The sequence below is a fragment of the Mytilus californianus genome, unplaced genomic scaffold (assembly GCF_021869535.1).
Source record: "Mytilus californianus isolate M0D057914Y unplaced genomic scaffold, xbMytCali1.0.p SCAF_26, whole genome shotgun sequence".
NCBI lineage: Eukaryota > Metazoa > Mollusca > Bivalvia > Mytilida > Mytilidae > Mytilus > Mytilus californianus.
In genome coordinates this window covers 1,202,345-1,229,295 of record NW_026262675.1, presented here as the reverse complement: position 1 = coordinate 1,229,295, position 26,951 = coordinate 1,202,345, and the positions used below count along the sequence as shown (strand labels likewise).

Sequence of the window (26,951 nt, the reverse complement as noted above, 5' to 3'; positions counted from 1 at the left end):
AAAATAAAGAGATGTATATAATAAATAAAGAGAACATAAAACAATACCGATATTACCGTCTCATTAGTATGTGTGATTAAAATTAATATAAGTGAATTTAATTATGTTTTAATATGTTAATTAAGTTATTATGGAAGTATAAACAATAACACGTTTTATTCACATTTTAAAGACATGTATTTCGTGCGAGATTATGTCACCAATTATCATAATTTACCTCAAATATCTACAAGAAAACGGACGATAGGTGAGTTTTTATGTAAAATTTTAAGGAATCCAAACTGATCTCATTAATGTCATCTCAATATTCTTATCTATTTTGGGTTGCAGTTTCGACTGATTTAATTTATTGTTCATAGATTGCAGCCATATATCATCGAAACAAATTGAACATAAATCAATTGTTGGACAAGTAAGTTGTACGTTAATAGTCTGTCACAGTTTTTAGAAACCTTTTCCTGTTCAACATTTGTAAGTGGTTTAATCCTGATCAAATTTGAATGACAATCGGTTTTGACAAAACTATTTCAGTTGCATACTAAATATAATATTACTATCTTTCAACCACATTTAATATTTCATTCCTTCTAATTAGTAATGCATTTACATTTTAAATGATCTCTAACACATCCTGTTACTGGATGTCATTACGGCATATACAATAGATATGTGTTCCCGATTACCCTTCAAAACAATTTTTTTTTGCTATCGTGTAATTTGTTTTAGCTATCGTGTAAGGTGTTTTTGCTATCGTGTAAGTTGTTTTGCTATCGTGTAAGTTGTTTTGCAATCGTGTAAGTTGTTTTGACTATCGTGTTAGTTGTTTTGACTATCGTGTTAGTTGTTTTTGCTATCGTGTAAGTTTTTTTACTATCGTGTAAAGCAGATTTTTGTCTGCCATTCCGATAGCCATTGCAATATAATAGATATTTGCAATCTTGTACAGCAGATTGCGATCTTTGAATATGACAGTTGTTTTTTTCCATTCGTTCCGTTGGTTGATAAAGTTTAACGTCTGATTTTCACCTATTTGAATTACCTTGGAATTCGGTATTTTTGTTTATACTTTTGTATCTGTTGTATACGAAGTATCGATAACCAATAATAGGATGTGCTGTTCGTTTACGTCGATTTGTATGGTTCCTTGCCTTATCTTTTGATTGACCTCATTCGTTTTCTGTCCTTAATGCATACAAAAAGGTAATGATTTATTGGTTGTTTGTTGCTTAATACCCGGTGGTAAATATCTCACGGATAGTCCAAAAATTTTACTTACAACAAACCACCAACGGACCCTGGTAAGAGTTATTGGAAGCATTCTTAAACTGTAGAAAGCGGAGCATTTTCCCTAAACGATTCAACATCCCAATTCCGAACGGACGTGACTGCGTACATATACATCCCGCACAACTAAACAGAAACCCCATGAGGGGAGTCGTACACCCTCAGATAGAGAAAATTAGACCAAATGCTATACCATATGGTACCACATGAGGAAGATGTTAGATATACATCAGTTTAACAACAACACAACAGTATACAAAACCAGAACAGACATTCAGAAGTCATCACTGATCACCCTATGTGTATACCTAATTTAAAATTCGACAGATACATGTATCTGAACCATTTGTGAAGAGTTTTTGAAACACTTAACCGGTAAATAGTCTTTTTCAGACAAGTTTGTAAAAATAATAGATTTATTTCTCTATAAATTTTATTAAGAAAATACACACTGAGGTATAAAATTTAGATTTACTGTAAACTATCGCAAGTACTTTATTTGCTGATAAAAGATCATGTCTTCAAACACACTATTGATCATGTCTTCAAAAACATTGTCGGCTGTTATACTTCTAAGTAGATTGAATTCAGTAACTTTATGAGCAGTAAAGAAAACCTGATCTTACTTAGATTTTATTTTTTATTTTCTAATTTTAGATGCAACATGATATTGATATTTCCAATTATTTTCTTACTGATGTGTGTTGTTTCCTGTTATTCTAAATCTGGTGCTAATATCCTTCCATATGGTAAGTTATTTAAACATTTATCCTGATTTCCAAATTATTTTATGCATTTAGATTTGCTGATATCATTAAAAAGTGTGCGTTTGCTCATTATAGTGTACATGGAACAGTCATTGTAATAACTAAATTATAAAACTAACAACAGACAGGAACAACAAAAAATGAAACTATCTCTTTTGTTTATTTCCCAGAATGTACTTTACCAGATAACAGGGGTCACCGTTGTCGACCCAGTCGGACGAGATGGTATTTCAATGTTATAAAGGGACGGTGTGCCAAGTTTAAATACAAAGGATGTGGAGGAAATCAAAACCGCTTCCGTTCTTATTCTGAATGTCGGAGAAAATGTTCATGTCACGCTGAGATAAATCATGGCATATACTGCGCTGAGAAGTACGTTTTACGTTACTACTGGGAAACCTCTAGTAAAATGTGTCGAAAGTTCTGGTTCAGTGGCTGTAAAGGAAACGAGAACCGTTACAGGACCGTACGAAAATGTAAACGAGTATGTGACTAAGTAAACAAAAAAAAAGTATTATTTATTTCATATGTTTCTTTATTATGTGTGTAATTTTTCTACGAGGTAATCAATTTATAAGAAAGAAAAAAATAAATGATTTACACGTATGCATATGGAAAGAAATATTCTTTGAGTCAGCTATTGCAAAGATCCAGTCTTACGCCAAGTCCAGTCTATAATAAACGATGAAACACCTATGTTATTAAATGTTTGTTTTATTCCCCAGTCATAGATGGCCATAGATATATTTAGCACAATTTTCGGTATTTTTGGTTTTCGATACTATTCATCTTCTTATTAGATTTGGCCTATTATTTTGATTTGAATTCCACTGATGGATCTAATGTAGACGAAACGCACGTTTAAACCTGGTATCTTTGACGTTTTATGTCAGTAAACAGTTATGTCGTTTATCTTTTAATCCTGCTTATGTTCAAAAAGCCCTAAAGCAATGCAGCAGTGACCATCGACATAAAACATTCTGATAGTTAACAGATTCTGTAGAACTGTAGTAACAACTATCGATCGGGAATTCGTTACAATAAACATATGTCAAGCAGTACTTCAGCAGACACCACATATCAAGAACAGTCCCATCAACAATCTTATAGTAAATGTGGGCTATATAGTACTGCAGTAGCAATCATCTACCTAACATATTCTGATATATAGACATAGGCTCTGTAGTACTGTAGCAAGTTACTTGTACGATTATACTAGATACTTAATCTTTTCGTCTCAAACTGTGTCTCACTATCAATATGTGCAGTCAATGAATAACTAACTAACGTGCAGTTCGTAAACTCAAACTGTTTAAATTGGTACGAATTTATACCAAACTGTTCTAGGGGAGATAAATCAAGTCATTAGTGAAAATAAACATTGACAAAAATAAAGCATTTATACTTTCCAATAGGTGTTATAGCCACCGTATGTATGACAATGGAATATACTGCCATTTGTAAAGTATTCTAATGAGGGAAGAGCAGTGATGTTTTCATAACCAAAACGTCACTTTTCAGATGTTTTTTGTCTAAAATGTTAGTGGCCGCATTCGTGTTCAGTCTCAACCTTTATTTGTGTTATGTATTATCATCAAATACAACATATATCTAAATATTAAAACTGAACACACGTGCAGCCACTTTTATTTTAGACAAAAACCGTCTAAATTAACAAATGCTATTTCAGTTAATTTGCATGAATTAATTATGCTAGTACCTGATGCATGTGCATTGTATTGTAAAAAAACAGCCCATATTTATGTCACAAAAGTATTCTACTTTCCAATGAATAGCTAAAAGTTTACATTTTTAACAAATTTGTAAAACGCTATATTTTGGGGCCAAAAAAGGGTCTTACCGGGCCTACTCCTTTCAGCATCCACATCCGATTCATACCACTTCTTAAGTAGGTAGAAACACTGAACTACAACAAAAGCAAACGCCAACATACAAAGAAACGGACTTTAACATTTTATGTAAGGACAACTTTTGTAATTTTGGTTGAGTAGAGTGAAGAAATACCCGATTCTCCGACTTTGCTTGAATTTCCAAAGGAAATATGCTTATGACTGATCAGAATTTTTCTTAAGTAAAAAGAATAACACTTTATTGATTGGTGCATCAGAAACCATTTTCTGGGTTTACCTTGACCAGGATTTAGGTCAACGTCCTAACAGCCGTTCATATACGGTTACAATCCCAACACGAAAGTTACGGTAATGGAAATCTAGGCGACAGCAATACACCGGAATGCCCTCACGGTCATCCTATGTAAAAATCCATCTCACGTTTATTCAACAAGTATCAAAGGTTTTAATTCACGGTTCTCCAACATTTGAAAAATCCAACACACGTTTACCCAAGTACCTAACAATAGAAGGGCTTGGTGTTTATATAGCAATTTTAGAATTGCTGTTTCTAGGAAAGTATAGTGAAACCTGTTGGGATTGTAACCGATCTATAAACATGATAAATACGCGGACATTATCGAGTGCAAAATAACATTCCTTATCGCTTGTTATAAATTCATTTTTTCAATGGATACTCCTAAAAATATTTTTTTTAGAACATAAATTTATAATATGAAAATGTTTTGTCGTACGAAATATATATATAAGCAAAAAATCTTTAATATCTATGCACACGTACAGAAAATGTGTGTTTACGCATGCTGAATAATATCTCAAGAACGGTTGCAATCTCCCATGAAGAGTTATCGGTCCTCGCTGTCTCTCTCAGGGACCGATAACTCTGCATGGGAGATTGAAAGTTTGGCGGGAAAATATGAATGCCTACTCAAATCCAATCTATTAGAAAAATCGAATTATTACAGAAGAGTGTCCACCATGCACTTGCACTGCACTATTATTAATATAGTAGAATAAAATGATATACAAATGGATGAAAATTATATATACATGTAACTGTAATATACAAATATTAGTATAATATATAACAACAAACCAGAGTATACTGATTTGTATCACTTCAATATCATATGTATTACGGTGAGGTTGAATTCTCTGTCATTTATTTATCATCCACGCACGAACTTGTCTAAGAAAAAAAAATTATATCTGTACATTAACCTCACTTTCAGGTATAGAGATGTGATTTTTTTTCTGAGACAAGTGCTTGTGACCATCCACAAGAACTTGCAGTCATCCGACGTTCAGTACTTCAGAACTTTAATTATCATTTCTTTTGCCAACACATTTCGTAGAGGATTATTGTTGTCAGTGTTAATCGGCAATATTGAAATCCTTCTAATCTCAAGTGAAAATAAATAGTTGCAATATGTGTATATGTGGTATAGATACATGTATAAGAGATAGAAGTGACTGAATTTTAAGATGGTGAGGTACTTTAGAAGGATAGTTCCTAAGCAAATAGCATCAAGACCTTCTCTGGCAAAGGAATGGTTTAAAAGTTCGCTTCTTCGTGTCATCGTTTTCTATACAACAAGGTCTAAACATTCTATGTTTTGCAATATCTGAGATGATAGTTGTCTGTTTGTATTGATTAAAAAGAGATTTGTAAAGAGGGTTTCCAAACATATTTGTACAAAGAATTACCCTGAGAAAAGGGATTTGAAAAGAGGGTTTCCAAACACAATTTATACAAAGAATTAATTTTAGAAAAAAAAGAGAATTAAGTTTCATGCGATTGATTTAATCATTTAACGGTGTCTGTATAGATGGTAGAAGGTAATTTATAGAAACATCACCAAGGCTTGTATTTTGATGATGATCATGGATGAATCTACATGCACGACGAGGAGAAGAGTTGAAGATATTCATCACATTCACCGAGCTGTAGGAGGAACTTGATAACATACCTATACGATCAGTTTTGTCATTGCAAACACAGATATCGCAGTTCCCTTATCGAGTCTTACGTTTTGTTTGCTGACAGGTATTTCGAGTTGAGACTTGTAAGTTCTGTGATATATTAAAATGTTCATAGAAAGGATTGGAAGATCGTCGTTATTGAAATGTTGATATACAATGTCATTTGCATTGTTGCTGGTGTCTGACCTAAAGCCCCACATAAGTTTTTTTTTCTTTTTTCCCGATATATACATGTATCAGCCCACAAAGGTAATTCCGTACATAATATTAGCTAATGTACAATTCAGATAATCATAACTCCTGGTAGTGAAGTAAGATTCTTTAGCTTAATTACTTGGTAATCAATTATTAAAATGTTAAAGGTTTGCGGTTTTTTGTCTTACATTTAGAAATGATACAGTGCTGTTCAAAATGCTAATAATTGAATCCCAAATACATTTTGCTGAGTTGTACACGGCCATGTACAAAGATTAGTATCATTGTCATTGGAATGATAAGCTGAATGCAAAATATCCGGGAGGTTATTGGGCACCTGCTATTCTATATGCCACAATGTCCTTGCTGGCGACTGTATCGGACCTTTTTCTACCTGGCGACGTCCGAGTCAGTATTTTAGGTGATATTCGTATTGTAATGCATGTATGATCGACAGTGATGAAGGGCGGAACACTTGCAGTGCCAATGGAAATTGAGGGTAAATTGGATAGGGACAGAACATTAGCCTTGCAACAGGCCATCTACAGATCCCTAAAGTGTTGTTGCAAGGGCTTTTAACGTGCAGAGAGCGTTGCACTCTCTCTACATGAAGTTTCGGATTTAACGTCCCCATTCTGACCGGACGTTTTTACATTAAAGCTGAATGTTTTTGTTTTATGTTATGATAACAGTGATTAAATTGAAAATATAAATCAAATGAAAGAAACACTTATAAATAAGTTGCAATATACATTTTTAAAAAATGTGTTCATTTTGCTCATTTAATAGTTAGTGACATAAAACTGGAGGTTTATATTACAAATTTTTCTGGTTGCCAGTTAAGGTTAGTGTACTTCTTATACAAGTATACATAGGGTTTTCAAGAAAGAAGTGGCACATATTTTCACATTGAGAACCAAAACGACAGGATGATATGAAATACTCGATGAAGATAACAATTCAAAAAGGAAGCTGAGCACTTTAAACTTGGTTGCGTCCAAAGTGCAACTTTGGATTTATCTTCACAAGGACTGTTCATTTTTTTTACTAAAAGTTACTTAAACTCAACAAAACATGTTACCATGACTATTTGTAAAATGAGATAATTAATGAGGTTTGTAACACTTCATTTGGACAAACAATGCATACATGGCATCATTCAACTGGTATTTTTTAAAGGAAAGAATCATAATTTAAAAGTTGTCAATATGAATAAAGGGACAGGGTATACATCAATAAGAATGAAACCCGACGACAAAAAAAAACAAAACCCAGACACCAAGATATCAACATACTGTTTTAACTATCGTCCTGTACAAGCATTAAATATATGCCAATGGACGTTAAACAACAGTATCATATGTCATGTTATATGTGAAAACGTTTTGGACATGTCTGTCTTTTGAAAATATTAATCATATGCATTAGTCAAACATACTGTGTATAAGAAATAAATTATTTTAGTAGACTTATTGGAATTCCTGCTACAGTTTCCTAAATTATTTTAAAGATATTTTGGATTTTGAAGTGAATTTCGGCTTAAAGATGCCAGCAAGTCGTATTCGTCTGTTTACCGATGAGTTTCAGACCTACCATCAATTGTGTCTTAGCCGCATGAACTCTGAGCTATATATCATATCGAAAGTAACTGCTTTGACAGTGCATTAACCAGTTCTGACTGCTACATGCCGAAGGCATTTTAATTAAATTGTAAGAAAAACAAGTACAGGTATGAGCAGGAACATTTTGGAATAATTCAAAACATTAATCATTATTATTATCTTATCATTGTAGTTAGTGCATGCACAGGTATAAAAATCAAAATTATATATTGCAAGCATGCTACCACTTTTGACATGTACTACCATTGAACATCATTAATATGAAAGTTCACGTGCAGTGAATAAATTACGAAAGCTTTTAGCTAAATACGCCGAGGTTCGAGCAAAAACACTTTGACTTAGCACAAAGTTCCGATTAAATGTAAGTATATTGATTACTTAATCGCCTCATTTAGGGTACTTTTTTGATAAATTTTCTGTGCATTTACACGCTCAATTACAGTTGTGCTTTTTTTTTTTTTTTTACATCTGTTGAAAATAATGCAGTTACTGTTTTGATGCACGTGAACGAATAAATATAGCATTTTAGGGCTGGTGAAATATCTTTAAAATCTTGTTGTATCAAGTGTGTCATATGATATCGTCTGCAAGCTTAAAAATTCAATCATTTTCAATTACTTATGAACCATCTAAAAATTGCTTTTTTTATTTAATAGAAATTATATTTATTCGGAATTTATCGTGATAATTTCGCATCATAATTTCAAGCTAGCTTCTTTGTTATCGAAGAAGCGCACCGAAACGATGGACAAAGTATTAGTCCAGAGGACATAATAGCCATATAACTTATTAGAATGCAAAAAATCTATTCTACAATTATTTTTCCAAACCATGAAAAAACTCGCCCCAACTTTCAAAGGGCTTTCGTAAGGACTCAAATAACCTCGTCGTTTTTGATAAACTTCATTATAAAGGCATAAGCAAATAAACATAAAACTGTTTATTAACGCCAATATCGTATTCATAATAAAATTGAGAATGGAAATTGGTAGCCTTATCTTGTATCAAATAATATTATATAATATAATAAAAAAAACTTGTATAATTCATATAATACGTTCATTTTTCAGTAAGCACACGTGCTAAATTACAATGAACAGCCTAATTTTGGTTGTATCAATATGGACATTACTTGTAGTCGTGACGTCTGCGAAGAAAAAGAAGGAGGAGGATCCGCTGGGCCTCGGTGGAATAATGTCGGCGCTGACGAGCTCAAACCAACTAGGAACCAAGATGGGTCCTGGGGAAATCATGACGATAATGACTCAAGTCCAAACCTTGCAAGATAGCTTATCCAAGAAGAAAGGTTCTAGTTCAAAGAAGTCGAACAAATCAAAGAAGTCGAACAAATCAAAGAAGTCGAACAAATCAAAGAAGTCGAAGAAATCAAAGAAGTCGAACAAATCAAAGAAGTCGAAGAAATCTAAAAAATCTTCTAACAAATCATCTAAAAAGTCGTCCAAAAAGTCGTCTAAAAAATCATCAAACAAATCAAACAAGAACAAGAAAAGTAAAAAAAGCTCCGGAAAACACTAAGTGATGTGCTTATGACACAGGTAAGTCATAACAATATAGACATGTTTTATGCAAATGCTAGCACATATACCGGTAATTTGAACTAGGAGAATTGTTTAAAAAATACTTTAGGAAATGATGTTAAGTAATTCACGGTTAGCGACAAGCCATATGTAGATTTTGTTTATCCTTAGCCTAACTGGTTTAAAATGATTTATATTTATTAAAATTGGTTTGTAAACAGAACTTTGTTATATTCAAGTCACAAAAGTACAATCCGCCTAGTTGTCAGTGCTTCGGTTTTGGCATGACTCGAGGCAAAGTTGACAATAGACGGTTTTAGCTGTTCAAAATATAGGTCCTTTTGGTTTAAATACTTTCCAATAATATTTATATATCCACTTATATATATAGTTTCTAAAAATAGCAACAATGAACATTCAATATACCTCGAAAAATATAAAAAAAAAGCCTAGATATATGGCTTTGCATGCTTTTGTTTTCGACCATATTTTATGAAGGTCATTCGAAAAACTCGTCTAGCTCGTTACGTATTGTTTAATCTTTAGTCTTCTGTGTATTGCTTAGTTAAGTGGTGTTTGGCTATGATGATGCCTGTCTTTCGACTCGCTGTTATTTGGTTCCCTTTTTAGGTTCACTTCTCCGTGTTTGGCTATGATGGTCCCTGTCTTTGAGCTCGCGGATTAGGTCCCCTTTGTAGGTTCAATCCTCCCTTTTTAATATAATCTTTTAATGATCGAAAGCTCTTTATTATTTGAAAATTATTTGAATTCATAGAGATTGGTATTAAATTTCATTAAAAGATGTCCGATAAGTTCTCGTTTGCTTTATTATACCATACATGTATTATACGCGATAAATCTTCCAAATCATTTCGGCCATTTTTCCCCCTTCAATATGTAAAACATGTCACAAACAATAGTAAAAGCAGATATACCAAATGTATATAAGTCATACAATAACGCTTTAACGACAGGGCCTACATTGGAATAGAAACACCAACATGTAGAATATATGTGAAAGATTTACCAACTGAATTTATATGTAGATAAATGTTAAATTAGCTTAAGTGTACAACTATATGTAAATTATATGGTATTTTAAATGTATTAGAACGATGAAAAAAAATAAACTTCAATTATAAATATATTTATATATAGATTTATTGTAGATATATCTTTATTTTTATAAACCAAAATCCAAAATACAGAGACAAAATTAACACTAGGAATATAAGTAATAGTCAGAATTAATATGAATGTATGATATACCAGTATGCAAAACACAACATAGAAAACTAAAGACTGAGCAACAAGAACCACACTAAAAGGGTGAGCAGATCCTGTTCCACATGTGGCACCCGTCGTTTTACTCATTTAAGTACAAACCCGGTGATTAGTCTAATTCGGTAGGTCACATTCGAAGAAAAGAGGTTACAACAATTGGAACATATCCGACGAGATGGCGTCAGTAAATTTTTTCGAAGGGATGATTTATAAATGCGTAACAATGTTACCCCTGAGAGTCCAGCCCTATGTTAATCAATCTGATAAATTAACACAAGTTTTTCTATTTCTAGTATTCATTACATCATGAAATTTCAATCTAGTAAGGTCAAAGTAAAGTGGAATTCATTATCAATATCTCCTAAATTACAAAGTTTACAATATCGATTTTCTCGTGAAACATTATTCCACCTCTCAATCTATTCCAATGTAAAATGCCGCCGATATTAGTATGTAGAATAGCATTATTTTGTATCAACAGGGAAAATACTTTGAGCTTGTTTACTAACTGCAAATATTCTTTGATACGATAGTGTTTATTCTTTGAAATGATAGTGTTTATTCTTTGAAATGATAGTGTTTATTCTTTGATACGATAGTGTTTATTCTTTGATACGATAGTGTTCATTCTTTGATACGATAGTTTTTATTCTTTGATTCGTTAGTGTTTATTCTTTGATACGATAGTGTTTATTCTTTGATACGATAGTGTTTATTCTTTGATACGATAGTGTTCATTCTTTGATACGATAGTGTTCATTCTTTGATACGATAGTGTTTATTCTTTGATGCGATAGTGTTTATAAATCTTTATATTATAATTGATGTAAAGTGTATCATAGAGCAATGTGTTACATTGTACGTTTTCACGTACCTTTTGTCATTTAAAAGAACCCCAAGGGTTAAACCGGGTATAGACATAAAGTCATCACTGAACTTCTTTCTCCCATCCAAACGTAGAATCTTACCAAAGACCTGGAAAAGTTTTATCTAATGCCTCATGAAGGGAGAGTTCCACAATATCTGTACGTAAGAGAACTTTTGCAACAACTCTTTTAAGAGGTACCTAGGTGGCCTGTCGCAAGGGAAAATTTCTGTCCCTATCCAACATACCCTCATTTCCAGTGGCATTCCAAATTACCGCCGTTTATCCTGGTAAACACACTTTATAGACCCTACCTATTGGAATTCTTGCTTATTTGTTCTCGTCATGAATTATGCATGAAATATTTACTACTGAATGTTGAGCAAACAGCTATCAATCAATCAACCGAAGTCTGTATATGTGACAATCATTTGTTTACGATTAAAGTTGATTAAGAATTTAATTTACATTTAATTAACTTGTCTCAAACTAAAATATTATTTTTATATACATATGCACATTAATGGCTCTACAATCTGTCAATACCTGTATCTTGGCATTGCACAAGGTCATTTTTCTCTGAATGTTATTGACGTCTTTACCCTAAATCCAATGGATGTTGGATGTGTACTGATTGATATTTTAGTCGTGTATGCATGATTTTTTTATTAGTTGTTATTGGCTTGGAACTAGCTGCCAGTAACTGCGAGTACTCTCAGGTCTGTACTTGGTGTCTTTTTTTGTTGTGGGGCTGTATAGATAACCTGCCACGTCCGGTCTGTGTTTTTGTTAGATGTCTTATTGCTTTGTAGCGATCTGATCAGTTAAGCCTTTTTCAACTGATTTTTATACATGTAGTTTGTTCTTTCTGCTTTGTAGCGATCTGATGAGTTAAAAGCCCTTTTCAACTGATTTTTATAGTTTGTTCTTATGTTGTACTGTTACACCACTGTCCAAGTTTAAGGGGAGGGTTGGCGCCTTCAAACTAGTTTAACCCCGCCACATTCTGTATGTATATGCCTGTCCCAAGTCAGAGCCTGTATTTCGGTGGTTGTTGTTTGTTGCTACATATCATATTTGTTTTTCGTTCATTATTTTGTACATAAATCAGGCCGTTAGTTTCCTCGTTTGAATTGTTTTACATTTGTCATTTCGAGGACTTATAGCTGACTATGCGGTATGGGTTTTTGTCATTGTTGAAGGCCGTACGGTGACCTATAGTTGTTAACTTCTATGTAATTCGGTCTCTTGCGGAGAGTTGTCTCATTGGCAATCATACAATATCTTCTTTTTTTTATATAGTCATCTTGTTCTTGGATATCTTAGAACTAACTCAACTTATTTATATTTAAAAGCGAACCAAAATTAGAGATATGACAATTAAGAAAGTCTCGTAACTATAATGTATGTAGAACAAGATAAGTATTGCACCTATAATTTTTATATGAACAATGGATTACTTAAAACGTAAATGATAGGTTTTTTTATTGCTTTCAGATCTCAAATCATCTAGAGAAACCTGTTCTAGAAGAAAGTGTTCGACACAGAAATTTCGTAATTTAATCACAATAAATAAATATGCAGTGCTAGTTTTCATTTATATATTGCGTTTTGTTTACCCTATTTTTATTGTTATCAAGATTCAGATTTCTGTAACGTAATTGTTTTTCATATTTACTTCTTATGTGTAAGTTTTGTGAGAGACTTCATACAATATACAGACTTGCAACTAGGATAAGATGGCCTTTTTACGGGTATTAAATTTACGGGTATTAAATAACTGTACTTAGAAGTACATGTATATTGTATCAAAAAATAGACAAAAATTGAAGAAAAGTAAGTGCTGTACTAGTCGAAAGTTAAAAAAGATATAAATATAGAAAAGTAGGCAATGCCCCTGTCGCTAGAACTATCCAGATTTTTCAAAACAAAACAAAACTAAACCACACGAAATTAATTACATGTCACCTTTATGACATTTCACATGTCAGGTCATATTATTTTTGCATAATTACATTTAACTACGTGATTTGAATATGCAAATGTGATGACACTTTCGTGATTGCTATTTTATTGGCGAATTTACTAAAGGACTGTTCTGGAACTACACTAGATAGTAAGTGGACTCTTATTTCCATCTCTTTTTAATACTGAAACCTTAATATATCCATATTTTTCAAATATGAAAAAGCCATCGGATACAACTTGTATATAGGTAGCTCTTGTTGTGAATAAGAATAATTTGACTAAATGTATGTTTAGCTTTGTATTCAGTTGCTACAACTTTTTATTACTTAGTTTAACTTTCAAACGTAAATCGGTTAGTTATAAAGCGGTATATAGATATAAGAAGATGTGGTATGAGTGCCAATGAGACAACTCTCTATCTAAGTCACAATTTGTAAAAGTAAACCATTATACGTCAAAGTACGGCCTTCAACTCGGAGCCTTGGCTCACACCGAACAGCAAGCTATAAAGGGCCCCAAAAATTGCTAGTGTAAAACCATTCAAAAAGGAAAACCTACGGTCTAATCTATATAAAAAACGAGCAACGAGAAACACTTATGAACCACATCAACAAACGACAACCACTGAACATCAGGTTCCTGACTTAGGACAGGTGCAAACAAATGTATATACTCGTCAAAAGCAACAAAAAAGATATCAGGCAATGCATTTTCCATACATAATGAAATTGGGTACACGGTACTAAGCTTAAAAAATTGCCTAATTGGTCTGACATTTACAGTTTTGTTTTCTTATCAAGACCGTTGATTTAATGCAAAAATGTGTTTTTTTTTTTTTATTTTAATTTTACCGAATTCAAAACCCATATTTTTTACCCAAAATAAAAAAAAATCGATATATGAACATAAAACTTAAAGCATTAACATGGTCTGATTCAAAGTTTGAATGCCTTTATAGATATTTAAATCCGAAATTCTCGTCTTTGAAATTAAATGCCGATTTTTGTCATCCGTGACTTTCCGCAAAATAAATTTGACTCCTGTGTTCAAAAGCACGGTATTTTCTCACTTTCCAACTTCGTCAGATTTTTTTTTATATAACATGCACCTTTTTTGCAAATGATTGATTTTTATTTGGTAATTTAACAGGGTTTTTTATTTATTATATTTCATGAAAAATTTAAGTTTAAAACTTGTAAATCGTTACATTTGTTTAGAATATTTAGACATCTTAATCACACAATGTAACCGAATCGTGTATAAAATTTACAAAATTGACAAGAAGTTGTAATGAAAAAATGAAAAAGGTAACATCACCATGTCTAAAAGAAGAGGTGAAAAGACAAGCAGTTCACAGATAAACAAAGATTGAGCAACACAAACCAGGGAATTCTGGAAGGTTCGTCCCTCTTTTTTCATCTGGTGAAACCAGTTGTTTTACTTGATGAAACATAAACGTCGTACACTAACATATAAACCATCGGTACATGTGAATTATGTAATCCTAATACATGACCGAATACTAAAGTTTGAAATTGAAAAACAGTTTTTCTGGACGAAAAATATAGAAGACTTTCTGGAGGAGAAAAATAGACATTAAACAGCTAAAATACAGAAACTTGCACTCCTGTTCCAATGATTGCATCCGTCATGTTGCTCATGATAAGTACATAGTGATAGGTTTATTCGGTGATGTCATAATCGAGGAAAAGGGGTCGTGACTCTTGCTACGACAGAGCGTCATCTGTGACAGATATTCCATATCACAAATATATATTCCATTACTGAAAATATATTTCAAATTGAAATCTGTAACAACAAGAAAGACATCGTAATACACCTTACTTTGTATAGTTATTTTCAAGAAAAAATAAAGGATAATGCCAAATAGACTACGCCATATCTCTCTCTAATATGAAAGTCTAAAACAGTGCAGAACCCTTAATATATCATTCATTGTTTCATCTTTTAAAAGTCAACATGAGGGCATAATAAAATAATTTCAACAATGAACTGTGTGCATAACAGTCTTAAAGATAATGTTTTTTTTATAATATCACGTTATGTGCTTGGTGATGAATTGAAAAAATAAAGTTGATTTGTGAACGCTTGAAATACCGATAATCAGGATTACTGTATATTTTTATTGTAAAATATAAGCTACGACTTGCAAAATTAAGCATTTTTGAAACTGTCAATTCGGACAAAGATAGCGTCACCTTTAAAAGGGGTATGTTACTATGGAACGCCATGACTGTCTTCTGATGTTGATTGTTTAATATGTTCGGTACTTTATTCATTATGTTCAGTAGTATTTATATTATGTTCAGTAGTTTTGACATTATGTTCAGCAGATTTGACATTCATGTTCGGTGCTTTGGTTATTATGTTCAGTAGTTTCATTATTATATGCAGTGTTATTTAAATTATGTTCGGTACTTCTGACGTTATATTCAGTGCATTTTTCATTATGTTCAGTACTTTCGACATTATGTTCAGTAAATTCAATATTATTTGCAGTACATTATGTATTACCTTCAGTGGTCCCGGTTTCTTTATATTCGGTGGATTATTCATTATGTTCAGTGAAAGCATCAGTATTATACTCGGTTCAATGAACTATATGTTCAGTAGTTGTATCATTATGATGATGCAGTAAAAATTGGGAAATCAATAACGGAAATTGTCGGAAAAAAACGAACGCGGACATTTTCGACGGACGTTTTCTTCATGGACACTTTTACGGGATGGAATGAAAATGGAAGAAATGGAAGCAGTATTAAATTGGTTTGGTTTACGTTCCTACGTTGGCAATTTTCACAAGAAAAAAATTACTCCTGACTTAATTTGTAAGATGTCATGATTGATTGATTGTTTGTTGTTTTCTGAACGTACAGTGGCAAATATTTCACGCATATTTATGACAGTGAGAAGAATTTTTAAACACAAAATAAGAAGTTGCATGGTTGTCGTTGATACACCATGACCATAGAGAGACGACAAAAAGACAAACAGCAAAAAAAATAAAATATAAAAACATATTCTATAGCTTTTGTATTCCTAGTAGGTAATCATTTTTGTTGGTTGGTTGTAGCATATTTATCTCATGCACCGACTTTCAAGAGACCACGAAAATTCTCCTTGCAGATACTATAGTATTCTGCATCCTACCCCGCTAATATGCGCTTACATATCAGATATTTATTTGAAATAACCCAAGATATATGAGGTTGTGGATGAGGTTTACAGAATAGAGAATAATGCCCCTACCCCCAAAAAAGAGAAGGTGGCAAAAAATAAAGAATAGAGAATAAAGGGATGCTTTAAAAAAAAAATGTTTAAAACTTTGGAAAAAGGTAAAAAAAATAAGTGATTACAGAATTAAATGATTAACAGTATAACTAAACTTTTTCTGAATACCGAATTTATTATTGATATGGAATGAAATGTTGAACTGGTCGTAATCAGAACTGGTTAATTGATGTTACCATGCAAATTATGTACAATCGATATTTTCCTTGAAAATCACGATCTTGCACGAGTTAACAAATCTTGGCGTACTATTTCGTCCACTATTGCAGACAAAGATAATCTTACATTCTTCTCCTGCATTGTGTCAGAAATTATTACAACAATGATAAAACAGTTCGTGATAGAGTTCAGACAAAAATGACAGCAAAAAGCTCTGCAATAGCAGAAAAACCAGAAAACAACTAGTCATAAATTTCATACATTCAAAGAGCTACATTGAAATTTATGCTGGTATGCAAGGGTATAGAATGAAATATTGTACAAAGTGCTACACACAATGAACATTGAGTATCAGTATGATTGTCATTTTGAAATCATGTATTAAGATTTTTAATCTTCCAAATTCAAGCTGTATAAACAAAAACTAACTAGGTCTAAGTGTAAATATGATTACCATAGACTGTCTATTAGACAGGTAATGAATATCAAAAATACAAAGTGCAAAACTTTAATTATGTGCAAATTTTCACCATTTCTGTACAGTTATGGTTCTTATTATTTTAAAGCAATGCACAAAACATGACCCCTTTTGTTTAATAAGAGACTAGAAACTACCCAAACCAATAACTTAATATCTGTTCTTGAACAGAGCGTTTAAAAACATATTTCTGGATTAAGTCTCTAGATCCACCAATGATAGCCAGAATGAAGAGGAATAGATTGACAATATCCAGATACAGGTTCGAGGCTAATCCGTGTAACCATGAATTATCATTGATATGGTCATATTTATGAATCAACTTTCTCTGTTCTGTAAACCTCATCCACAACCTCATTTATCTTGGGTTATTTCAAATTAATATCTGATATTTAAGCGCATATTAGCGGGATAGGATGCAGAATACTATAGGAGAATCTGGAGATTTTTCGTGGTCTCTTAAAAGTCGGTGCATGAGATAAATATGCTACAACCAACCAACAAAAATGATTACCAACTAGGAATACAAAAGCTATAGAATATGTTTTTATATTTTAATTTTTTTGCTGTTTGTCTTTTTGTCGTCTCTCTATGGTCATGGTGTATCAACGACAACGCATGCAACTTCTTATTTCTTGTTTTAAAAAAATCTTCTCTCCGTCATAAACATGCGTGAAATATTTGCCACTGTACGTTCAGAAAACAACAAACAACCAATCAATCATGACATCTTACAAATTAAGTCAGGAGTATTTTTTTTCCTTGTGAAAATTGCCAACGTGTCAACGTAAACCAAACCAATTTAATACTGCTCCCATTTCTTCCATTTTCATTCCTGATCCCGTTAAAGTGTCCATGAAGAAAACGTCCGTCGAAAATATCCGCGTTCGTTTATTTCTGAAAATTTCCGTTATTGATTTTCCGACTTTCACTGCATCATCATAATGATACAACTACTGAACATATAGTTCATTGAACCGAGTATAATACTGATGCTTTTACTGAACATAATGAATAATCTACCGAATATAAAGAAACCGGGACCACTGAAGGTAATACATAATGTACTGCAAATAATATTGAATCTACTGAACATAATGTCGATGGTACTGAACATAATGAAAAATGCACTGAATATAACGTCAGAAGTACCGAACATAATTTAAATACCACTGCATATAATAATGAAACTACTGAACATAATAACCAAAGCACCGAACATAATGTCAAAACTACTGAACATAATGTCAAAACTACTGAACATAATATGAAAACTACTGAACAAAATATAAATACTACTGAACGTAATGCATAAAGCACCGAACATATTTAACAATCAACATCAGAAGACAGTCATGGCGTTCCATATGTTACTGTGCACCATTTATACGTTGTATCTACGTAATCGATTTATTTGAAAAATAAGGAACGAGATTGTCTTGCTCGTTCTACAATAAGGGACGACTTCGTTTAGTCAGTCTTAAAATAACGGATAATTTCGTTTGGTTCGTCCCCGGGTTTAGTCTACGTAGTTTTTTTCCCAAAAGTGCATAAAAATATGTATCAGAGGTCATTATCATAGCATAAAACATATACAATCCTCGTCGTATTTGACAGCCAAATGGACACCCCTCTTTCGCATGAATTTTACTGCTGTATGGAAGAAGTTCAGGCCTTGCGGTTTTAAACTCAGACTCAAACTCAGGTCTCAGACTTTGAATTCAACCCATCAAAATGCTGGATTAGGTGTTAAAGCACAAAGAGTAGGTTCGATAAGGTCCTAAAATGACCCCTATTTCTAGCTAAAAATTTCAAATTAAGATTTATTGACCAATATCACATTGAATCAAAGCTAATGCCGTTTTGTTGAAAATTTACGTACTTTGCGTTCCATTCATGTAGTCGCAAAAAGCACTCATTTTGATTTTCCACGAAAATTCAATGTAAATGGGTAAATTTCCATTGATTTTTTAGACAGGAAACAAAGAGCAAACGCGTCGACAAAAAATATCTTTTTGCATAATGTTTGTTATGACATTTTACATATCTGACTTGAATATTTAGCTTGTCGACTCCTGCGCTATATGTTTCATAGGCCGTAATTTGGATGAAATCCACACGATTTTGTCAAATTTTGCAAAATTCTGTATTTTTGACCCATCTGGTATATAAAAAAACAATGCTTTAAAATAAAACTTTGACGAAAATAGTTCTATTTAAAGTCTCACATGTCTTTTCATCAACTTAAAACATTTTTTATCTTGAAACATTGAACTTACTAATCGGGGCCAAATATGGCCCTTATTGAACTTACTCCTTTTGTACTCCGAGTACTGAGTAAACTTTTAGGAGTGAGGACCCAAGTACCCATATTTCTACATCCTAGTCAATTTTTGGGTTCATACGATTTGATAAAAAAACATAGATAGAAGCAATTGTCAAATCCAGAAACGACAAAACTGGTCAGAATGTCAGGTGGATGAAAAAAGACACGTGTTATCAATCTTAAGACAGATTTAAAATGCCTTTAAGTGCAAACTGAAATACTGTAACAATCAATCAATTTATGTGGGCGTACGTTTGATTTGTGATTATGGTTAACGTTTCAGTCGTATCTTCACCAGAATTTTGCTTGAGTAATTATACCCTAATAAAAAATATACATCAGTATGTAAAATCACCAAATAGGAACGCGCTCTAGCTTTTTGTATCAACATAAATATCATATATTAATTCCGTAGGCTAGGACAGTCTGTATGCTTATACTCAAGATATTGGAAAAAATAGATTTCAAATCGATTATTTTAAACAATGGCTACTAAGTGTTTTACTCATATTCATGTTCCAAATCTTGTTTTTCCTTTGATTCTCATAGACAAGTAAGACTTATTGCGAACCAGTAGAGGTTTGAAAAAGTAAATACCTACGTGTCAAGCCTCTCCAATTTTTTCTCATAAATAACATGTTTTTATCAACATGTGCAAGCTATTTATCAAATACAATGTACAAGAACTTTATGTAAATCATGAGTCTGTTCTTTATTCACATACTTAAATTTGCCACAAAGGTTGAATTAGTCAAAGAAATATACTCACTTGAACTTCTCCCGTCCGACAGAAAGGCCCATACCGAAAAACGTCTGTTTAGTTGTGCGAGATGTGTAAAACCCAGCCCATCTTGTCGGAATCAACGAGGAACTTCCGAAGCCCCTCTATGAACTCTTTGATGTGTCCGTACTGACCTATTGCAAGGGAAAATGTCTGCTTAACCTATAACATACCCTTTTTGTACAGTGTATAAGTCTAAATTTTCTGCCCTTTACCTATGTTGATCCAGTTTGCAGAATGAACACAAATAATATCCAACTGTTTGAGTGGAGGTATAATTAGAGAATTTAATTTGCAACAATTTTTTTCTAATAACCGTATATTTTCAATCTATTTTTTTAACAGTGAATAAAATTTAGTACTTGTTATAAGCTTTGCGATACATCTTTTTCTGAAAGTGCTGCCATCTATTTGATTTTACTTTTTAGTTTCAAATTATTTTTACACAACAATTCTGGCTACACATATGTTTTTAAAGTGAATATAATTGCACACAGTAAACGCTGTATTTATGCAAAACAATCCCGCTTTAAGTACTATGTTTAAATAATTCTGGATACCAGAATGACTGCGGTGCTAAAATAAAGGTCATCAAAATTCTTTCATCGGATTTTTTTTTACATAAACGATATTCACAAATCGCTAAAACACTTGAAATGACCTATCAACATATTTGAACATGATGTCACAAGTGTAACAAAAACTGATGACTCTTCCGGAGCACTTGAGACCATCCCTGGTTTTTGGTGAGGTTCGAGTTGCTCAAACTTGTTTTGTGTGTAGTGTTTTTTACTGCTTTTGTTCTTTTCATTTTTTTTTAGTCCGTGACTTATACTTTTTTAATTGCCTTTAGAACTTCTCCCAACCATCAACTTGCAAACGCTTTAATGTCAAACCTTTAAGGCTGTATCAAGGATTTCTTTTATAGAATCAAATTCGATTTTAAATTTGTGATGTTAAATTAAAAAAAAAAAAAAACTTTTAACTACAGTTTCTATATATTCATTTATATATGTTTCAGACAATTAACATGAACAAAAACATTATTTCACTGGGCCTATGTATGTGTAGCATTCTCCTGCTCACGGGTGCTGACAGACAAAAAAGATCTATTTTTTCTGTGAAAAGATATAATCCGTTATCGCAAAATGAAGTACAGTATTACTTACAAGAACTACAAGAACTAAAGGAAAGGTTAAATGGAGGCCATGGAGGCAAATCAAAAAAGAGAGAAAGAAAATCTAAAAAAGGAGGTAAGAAATCAACATCCTGGAGAGAAGAGCCGCCATGGCGAGCAGGCATGTCCTGGTGGGATAGCAGGCATGGCAAAAAGGCCGGAAGTTCTTCAGGTTCATGGGCATCATCATCATCATCTTATAGTAAGTTAAAAGGGGATTCCCATATATATGTTATACTTCGTAAGTTAAAATTCAATGTATCATTTGTTTTCCACATATTTAAGATCCTTTACTATATATTGAAAAAAAGATGAATCGTACTGATATACCATCTACGAGCAACTATAATTCATGTACACAGCTGTATTATGTTACAACCTGTATTAATGAAAGGCATCATAAAGTCTAAAAAGTCCTAGACGAATTAACAATTACACAAAATGTAAAGTTTCGTTCCATTCCTATGTAATCTGTAGGGGATTATTATATGCGTTTCCTTACATACATGTACAAAAGTCCTTGTTTTGATGTGGGAAATCTGAAAATCAATCTCACTTAATACAGATGGTATATATATTTTTCTCTAATTCTTCGTCAATTTATCCCTTTCTGCACCCATTGTATAAAAAAAATTTAATCAACGTGTGGTTCGTTTGATCTCAGTTCTTCATTGGTTAAAATCCGATTACGACGTCGAATTTTCTTGCTTTCCTCTGAATTTCCTATTGTGACGGCATGAAAAAAGGCGACCATGCCTGATGACGTCACATAGAAAGAACACATCTTTTTGCAGATCATTCGAAAAGAAGGAATAAATTTGCCTGCGTATTGTTTGAAAATCATTAGAGAAACAGATTCCACCACCAAATCTCGTGTAATACGATATTTATCCACTCTCGACAGTTAAATTTTAAATATTTAAAACGCTCGGCGAGCCTCGCGTTTTAAATTTGAAAATTTAACTGTCTCGAGTGGATAAATATCGTATCACACTCGATGCAGTGGTAGAATCTATATATATACGTCGAAAAAGTTTAAAACATCACCAAAATGCACAACTTTACCTTTTATTGTAACAATGAATAAAAAGGCAAAGTATGCACATTCAGATGATGATGTCTGTGAAGTTAAGGGGTAAATGAACACAGCATATTTCGCTGATGATTTTCTTGATGTTCAAGGTTAAAGTATCACCTCAGTATCAAAGTGATCTCTGTTCATTAACAGGAAATCGTAAAACTGAGTCTCCCAAAACTAGATGTAAGAGGGTATCTAATTATATGCCTGGTACTTTCAAATAATGGGAAATCTAAAGGATTAGTTATAATTTACAGTAGTCACTGCACATAGGCATATATCTACAGAATGTATAATATCTTTAAGGATACGAATGTCATGGGTTAACAGGAAAACGCGTCACTCAAACTAAAAGGGAAATAGTTTAGATTTTTCAGATTGGTTTGGCGTCACCACATCTACTCATACAAACATAAACCCTTTCTGTGTTATTTTACATAATTATACGCATACTTTATTTTTTTTACACTTAAAATCAAATTCTCCCAATTTTAGAAACGTCTGTAATCCTTGACGTCACAAACAATCATACGACGTACTTTGGTGATAGAACCACTTGTAGTCGTTCGAGCGTCCCTGATGAATCTTATGTAGACGAAACGTGCGTCTGGCGTACAAAATTATAAGCCTGGTATCTTTGATGAGTTTTTATGTCTGCAAATTATACCCATCCAGATCCTTTCTTCTCATCATCACGATGCGAAGCTATTAGTTTTATTCGATATTCACGCTATCTTGAAATTATTACTAAACAAATATTGGTTCTGATTGGTTGCATTATGATGTGGCTACGGTTCTATTGGCTACAATGAGATATATAATTGGTACATGTTCCGAACGGGAGAAGAAATTAAATACGGAAGATAATGACAAAAATTACACTAACTATATGGGTATTCTAAACCTGATCAACAATTATTGATTCATGTTGACGTAGTTTATGGAACACTCCGAAGCTTTTCAGTAAGATTAGACTTTTATATTCCGTGTAATCAACCAGTTAACAAATTTAAGGTTTTTTCCGACATCTAATTTTATAAGTGTTGTCTCCCTTTGTATAGATCCAGTTTTATAAATATTATAGACTGGCGGGAACATCAATCTCCATGGTATAATATATCAATGGTCTTTGATAAACATTACTGTTGGTTGTTTGAATCATGAGAATATTTTATATACCGGAAAAGTAATTTAAACAGAAATTAAGAAAATATAAAGAATAACACGGCTGTATTCACGAATATCTATTTAAAGTATCCCCCATACCTGCGCTTGTGTTACCGTCGCGGCGTATAGTAAGAGGACCAATTACAGTTTCCAGCTCCGGCAGGGAAGAATCAAAGAATTAGATCTATTATAAAATCGTTTCGTTAATCTTCTAGGCTCAAACTTTGCCTTTTTTATTCATTGTAACATATCTAAGACCTGCTATTTTAAACATATGTGTTTTAACTTATATAACCTCTGTTCAACAATCGCTAACCTGTTTATTGATATGATATTCAAGATGCTAACTACATTGTTCATGGATATTCGTTTTACAGCCGATTTCAGTGTGTAGCTAAAGGTAATATCTTTGGTTAGCTTGCTTGCTAGCTGAACCGTGAAGTCATTGTTAGCTAAGGTATACTACCCTCCTTTCGAAGTAGCCTAGTCCTACAGACAGATAGATTGGTTATCTGGCGGACTAGTCTACTCTTAAAAGAGGGTGGTTTACCTAACCTAACAATGACTTCACGGTTCAGCTAGCAAGCAAGCTAAATAAAGATATTACCTTTGCCTACACACTCGTTGAAATCGGCTGTAATGATTTGAGGTCAGTTGACTTTATTCTGCACACCATAGAGACCAGGGTTGCGTTCAATATCGTAGCGGCTACGTAGTGCTACGTAGATTTTTGTCTACTGAACGAGTAGCTAGCCTAGCTGCTATCAATATCTATGTAGCAGCTAGGCTAGCTACACGTTCAATAGTCATAAATCTACGTAGCCCTATGTAGCCGCTACGATATTGAACGCAACCCAGACCAATAAAGTGATATCAGATGAACCATCATCATGTTGTACGTACTTAATCATGTTGTCACTATATAGCTAATTAGTTAGAGTTATTAACATTTTGATTTTAGAATGTGACCAACCAATTGCATACGGAAATACAGACTGTACCGCCCATACTGTGAGATATTACTATGAAAAAGCAAGCAAGATGTGCCGAAAGTTCCATTACACCGGATGTGGAGGAAACAAGAACAACTTTCACAGTAAACGTGAATGCATGCGGAAATGTAGACGTTAATGCGTTTCAAACATGAACATACTTCGTTATATATCTATATATCATTTCATTACATGCACACTGTACAATCTAAATAATCGTTAATTATACATTTATTTCAAAACCTGCTGTTAGTTTAATTAATTTCAACAATAAGATAGAAAAAACTTTCCTCCAATATCGACCTTGAATTGAACAACCTTGACACTATTTAACATACAATCGTAAGAAATAGGCAAAAGATACCAAAACTCATAAGTCGAGAAAAACTGACAACGCCATGACAAAACAGAAAGACGACGTAAAGACAAACAAGATCACAAAACACAACATAGAAAACTAAAGACTGAGCAACACGAAACCAACTTAAAACGGAGATTGATTTCAGGTGCTCCATTTGGATACGCAAATCCTGTTCCACCAGTGGCACTCAGCGGATTGCTCATGATATAATTCGGTGATGTCACATTCGAAGAAATGAGGACGGGATAGGTTTATGACAATTCGAACATATCCGTTGTCATCTGTGGCAATCATACCATATCTCCAACCTTTATATAGTCACCAATACTAAATATTGAAGAATCAGGGATTTATTCATTTCTATTACAAACACTGTTTAGAGTATTTTTTGTGTAAACAATGTGGTTTTAGCAAACATTATTCTTTTGTCCCCATAAACCAGGCATGCTGCAGATTTGGATATTTCAGTTTCATGCGATCGCTCAAAACAAGTATTTACGACAAAAAGACGATTTCTCGTTCCATATTGTTAATTGAATTATAAAGTAAGAGGACATTTCTATGTAGCAGAACTTGAAGTTAAAAGGTAATGATATCTTCTCGTGAAGCTCTTGTATGAAGTCTGCCTCATAGGAATAAAGGAACAAGTAGGCAAGACGAGAAGCACAGTTGGTACCTGTAGAAATGTTGATTTTGTGTTGAAAGGAACATCCTTCAAACGTAACAAACATTCTGTCAATAAAAAAAGCAAGCATATTGCTGATGTCACAGTTTCTGAGATGTTTTTGTTTAATCCAGACTGGTTTTTAACAACGTATGACGTATCGTACGTTCATAAAGAACATCCTCAAATGTGATCGCCGTCTTGTCAAATTTCTTTGTTGATAGTCTATTGACTTAGTTGAATTAGTTAAAAGCTTTCTTGTATATTTTTTGTTTTGTTTTTTGTCTCAGAGATATCTTTTGTTTTGGTAAATGTATTTATAAGTCATTAGGAATGTTATTAAAAAGTAATTAAAGCAAGTATCTCTATTGACCGAATGAGAACAATACAGCATGTTATTTCAAAATTCTCAGAATAATTGTAATCATTTCAAATAAAAGAAAAAAAAAAACTTTCTTGTTCTTTATAACACACATGATTGTGGATTGAAACAGACATAAATTATATGGATAACATACATTTGTCTATGAGTACTTGATGCCCTCTGTTTAATCGGATACGGTGGGTATATACATAACCGCAACAAAAGAATTTAAAAATCTACAAAAGACAAAGTCTTATCTTTCACAGGCCTATAATTTTAACAATCACTACCAAAAGTTGCACACTAAAGCAGTAAAATAATAACTAAGAAAAAAGAGATGCAGAGAATACGACGATAAGATAGTAACACTAAAACGCAATAAAACCAGAAAGGACCGTAGGAACGCAACATATGGTCTTCATTAACAGATCTAGACACCTGTGAAACCATATATAAAGTTCTAAATCGTCACGAGTCTAGAAAACAAGTAAATACACAGACTACAAACAATTGACGATCAACACCAACTTCCTTAAAGAACATACAATGCTAAAATATACAGGCAACCAATAACAAGATTCCTGACTTGCGCTACACACATTTATGTTGTTTTTAAAGAAGCTGCTTATACATATTGTTGTTACATTTACACATAAAACAAAACGCAAATTTCGGAGAGGCTTTTCAATTTGTAAAAAATGTTCACATATGATTT

At 32.9% G+C, this 26,951-nt stretch overlaps 1 protein-coding gene and 1 long non-coding RNA gene across 3 annotated transcripts; both read left to right on the top strand.

Moving 5' to 3' along the window:
- Positions 1-2,002: 2,002 nt before the first annotated feature.
- On the top strand, positions 2,003-25,089 carry LOC127732637 (uncharacterized). Of its 2 annotated transcripts, none has more exons than XM_052241724.1 (3): positions 2,003-2,033; positions 21,455-21,812; positions 24,817-25,089. In XM_052241724.1, exons 1-3 carry the CDS (start codon positions 2,031-2,033, stop codon positions 24,984-24,986), a joined length of 531 nt encoding a protein of 176 aa, XP_052097684.1. In that variant the 5' UTR covers positions 2,003-2,030; the 3' UTR covers positions 24,987-25,089. The 2 variants fall into 2 exon arrangements, with proteins under 2 accessions (XP_052097684.1, XP_052097686.1); XM_052241726.1 differs by lacking the exon at positions 2,003-2,033 and adding an exon at positions 13,423-13,525.
- Positions 7,949-12,998, top strand: LOC127732638 (uncharacterized). The gene is made up of 3 exons (XR_007996357.1): positions 7,949-8,083; positions 8,793-9,278; positions 12,907-12,998. It is a non-coding gene; the product is annotated as an uncharacterized LOC127732638 (long non-coding RNA).
- Positions 25,090-26,951: the final 1,862 nt, after the last annotated feature.

What these genes read in the sequence shown, in the direction of transcription:
- LOC127732637 (XM_052241724.1), top strand. An exon ending in ATCATCATCATCATCTTATA is followed by an intron (nt 21,813 to 24,816) that starts GTAAGTTAAAAG and finishes TTTTGATTTTAG; the next exon opens with AATGTGACCAACCAATTGCA.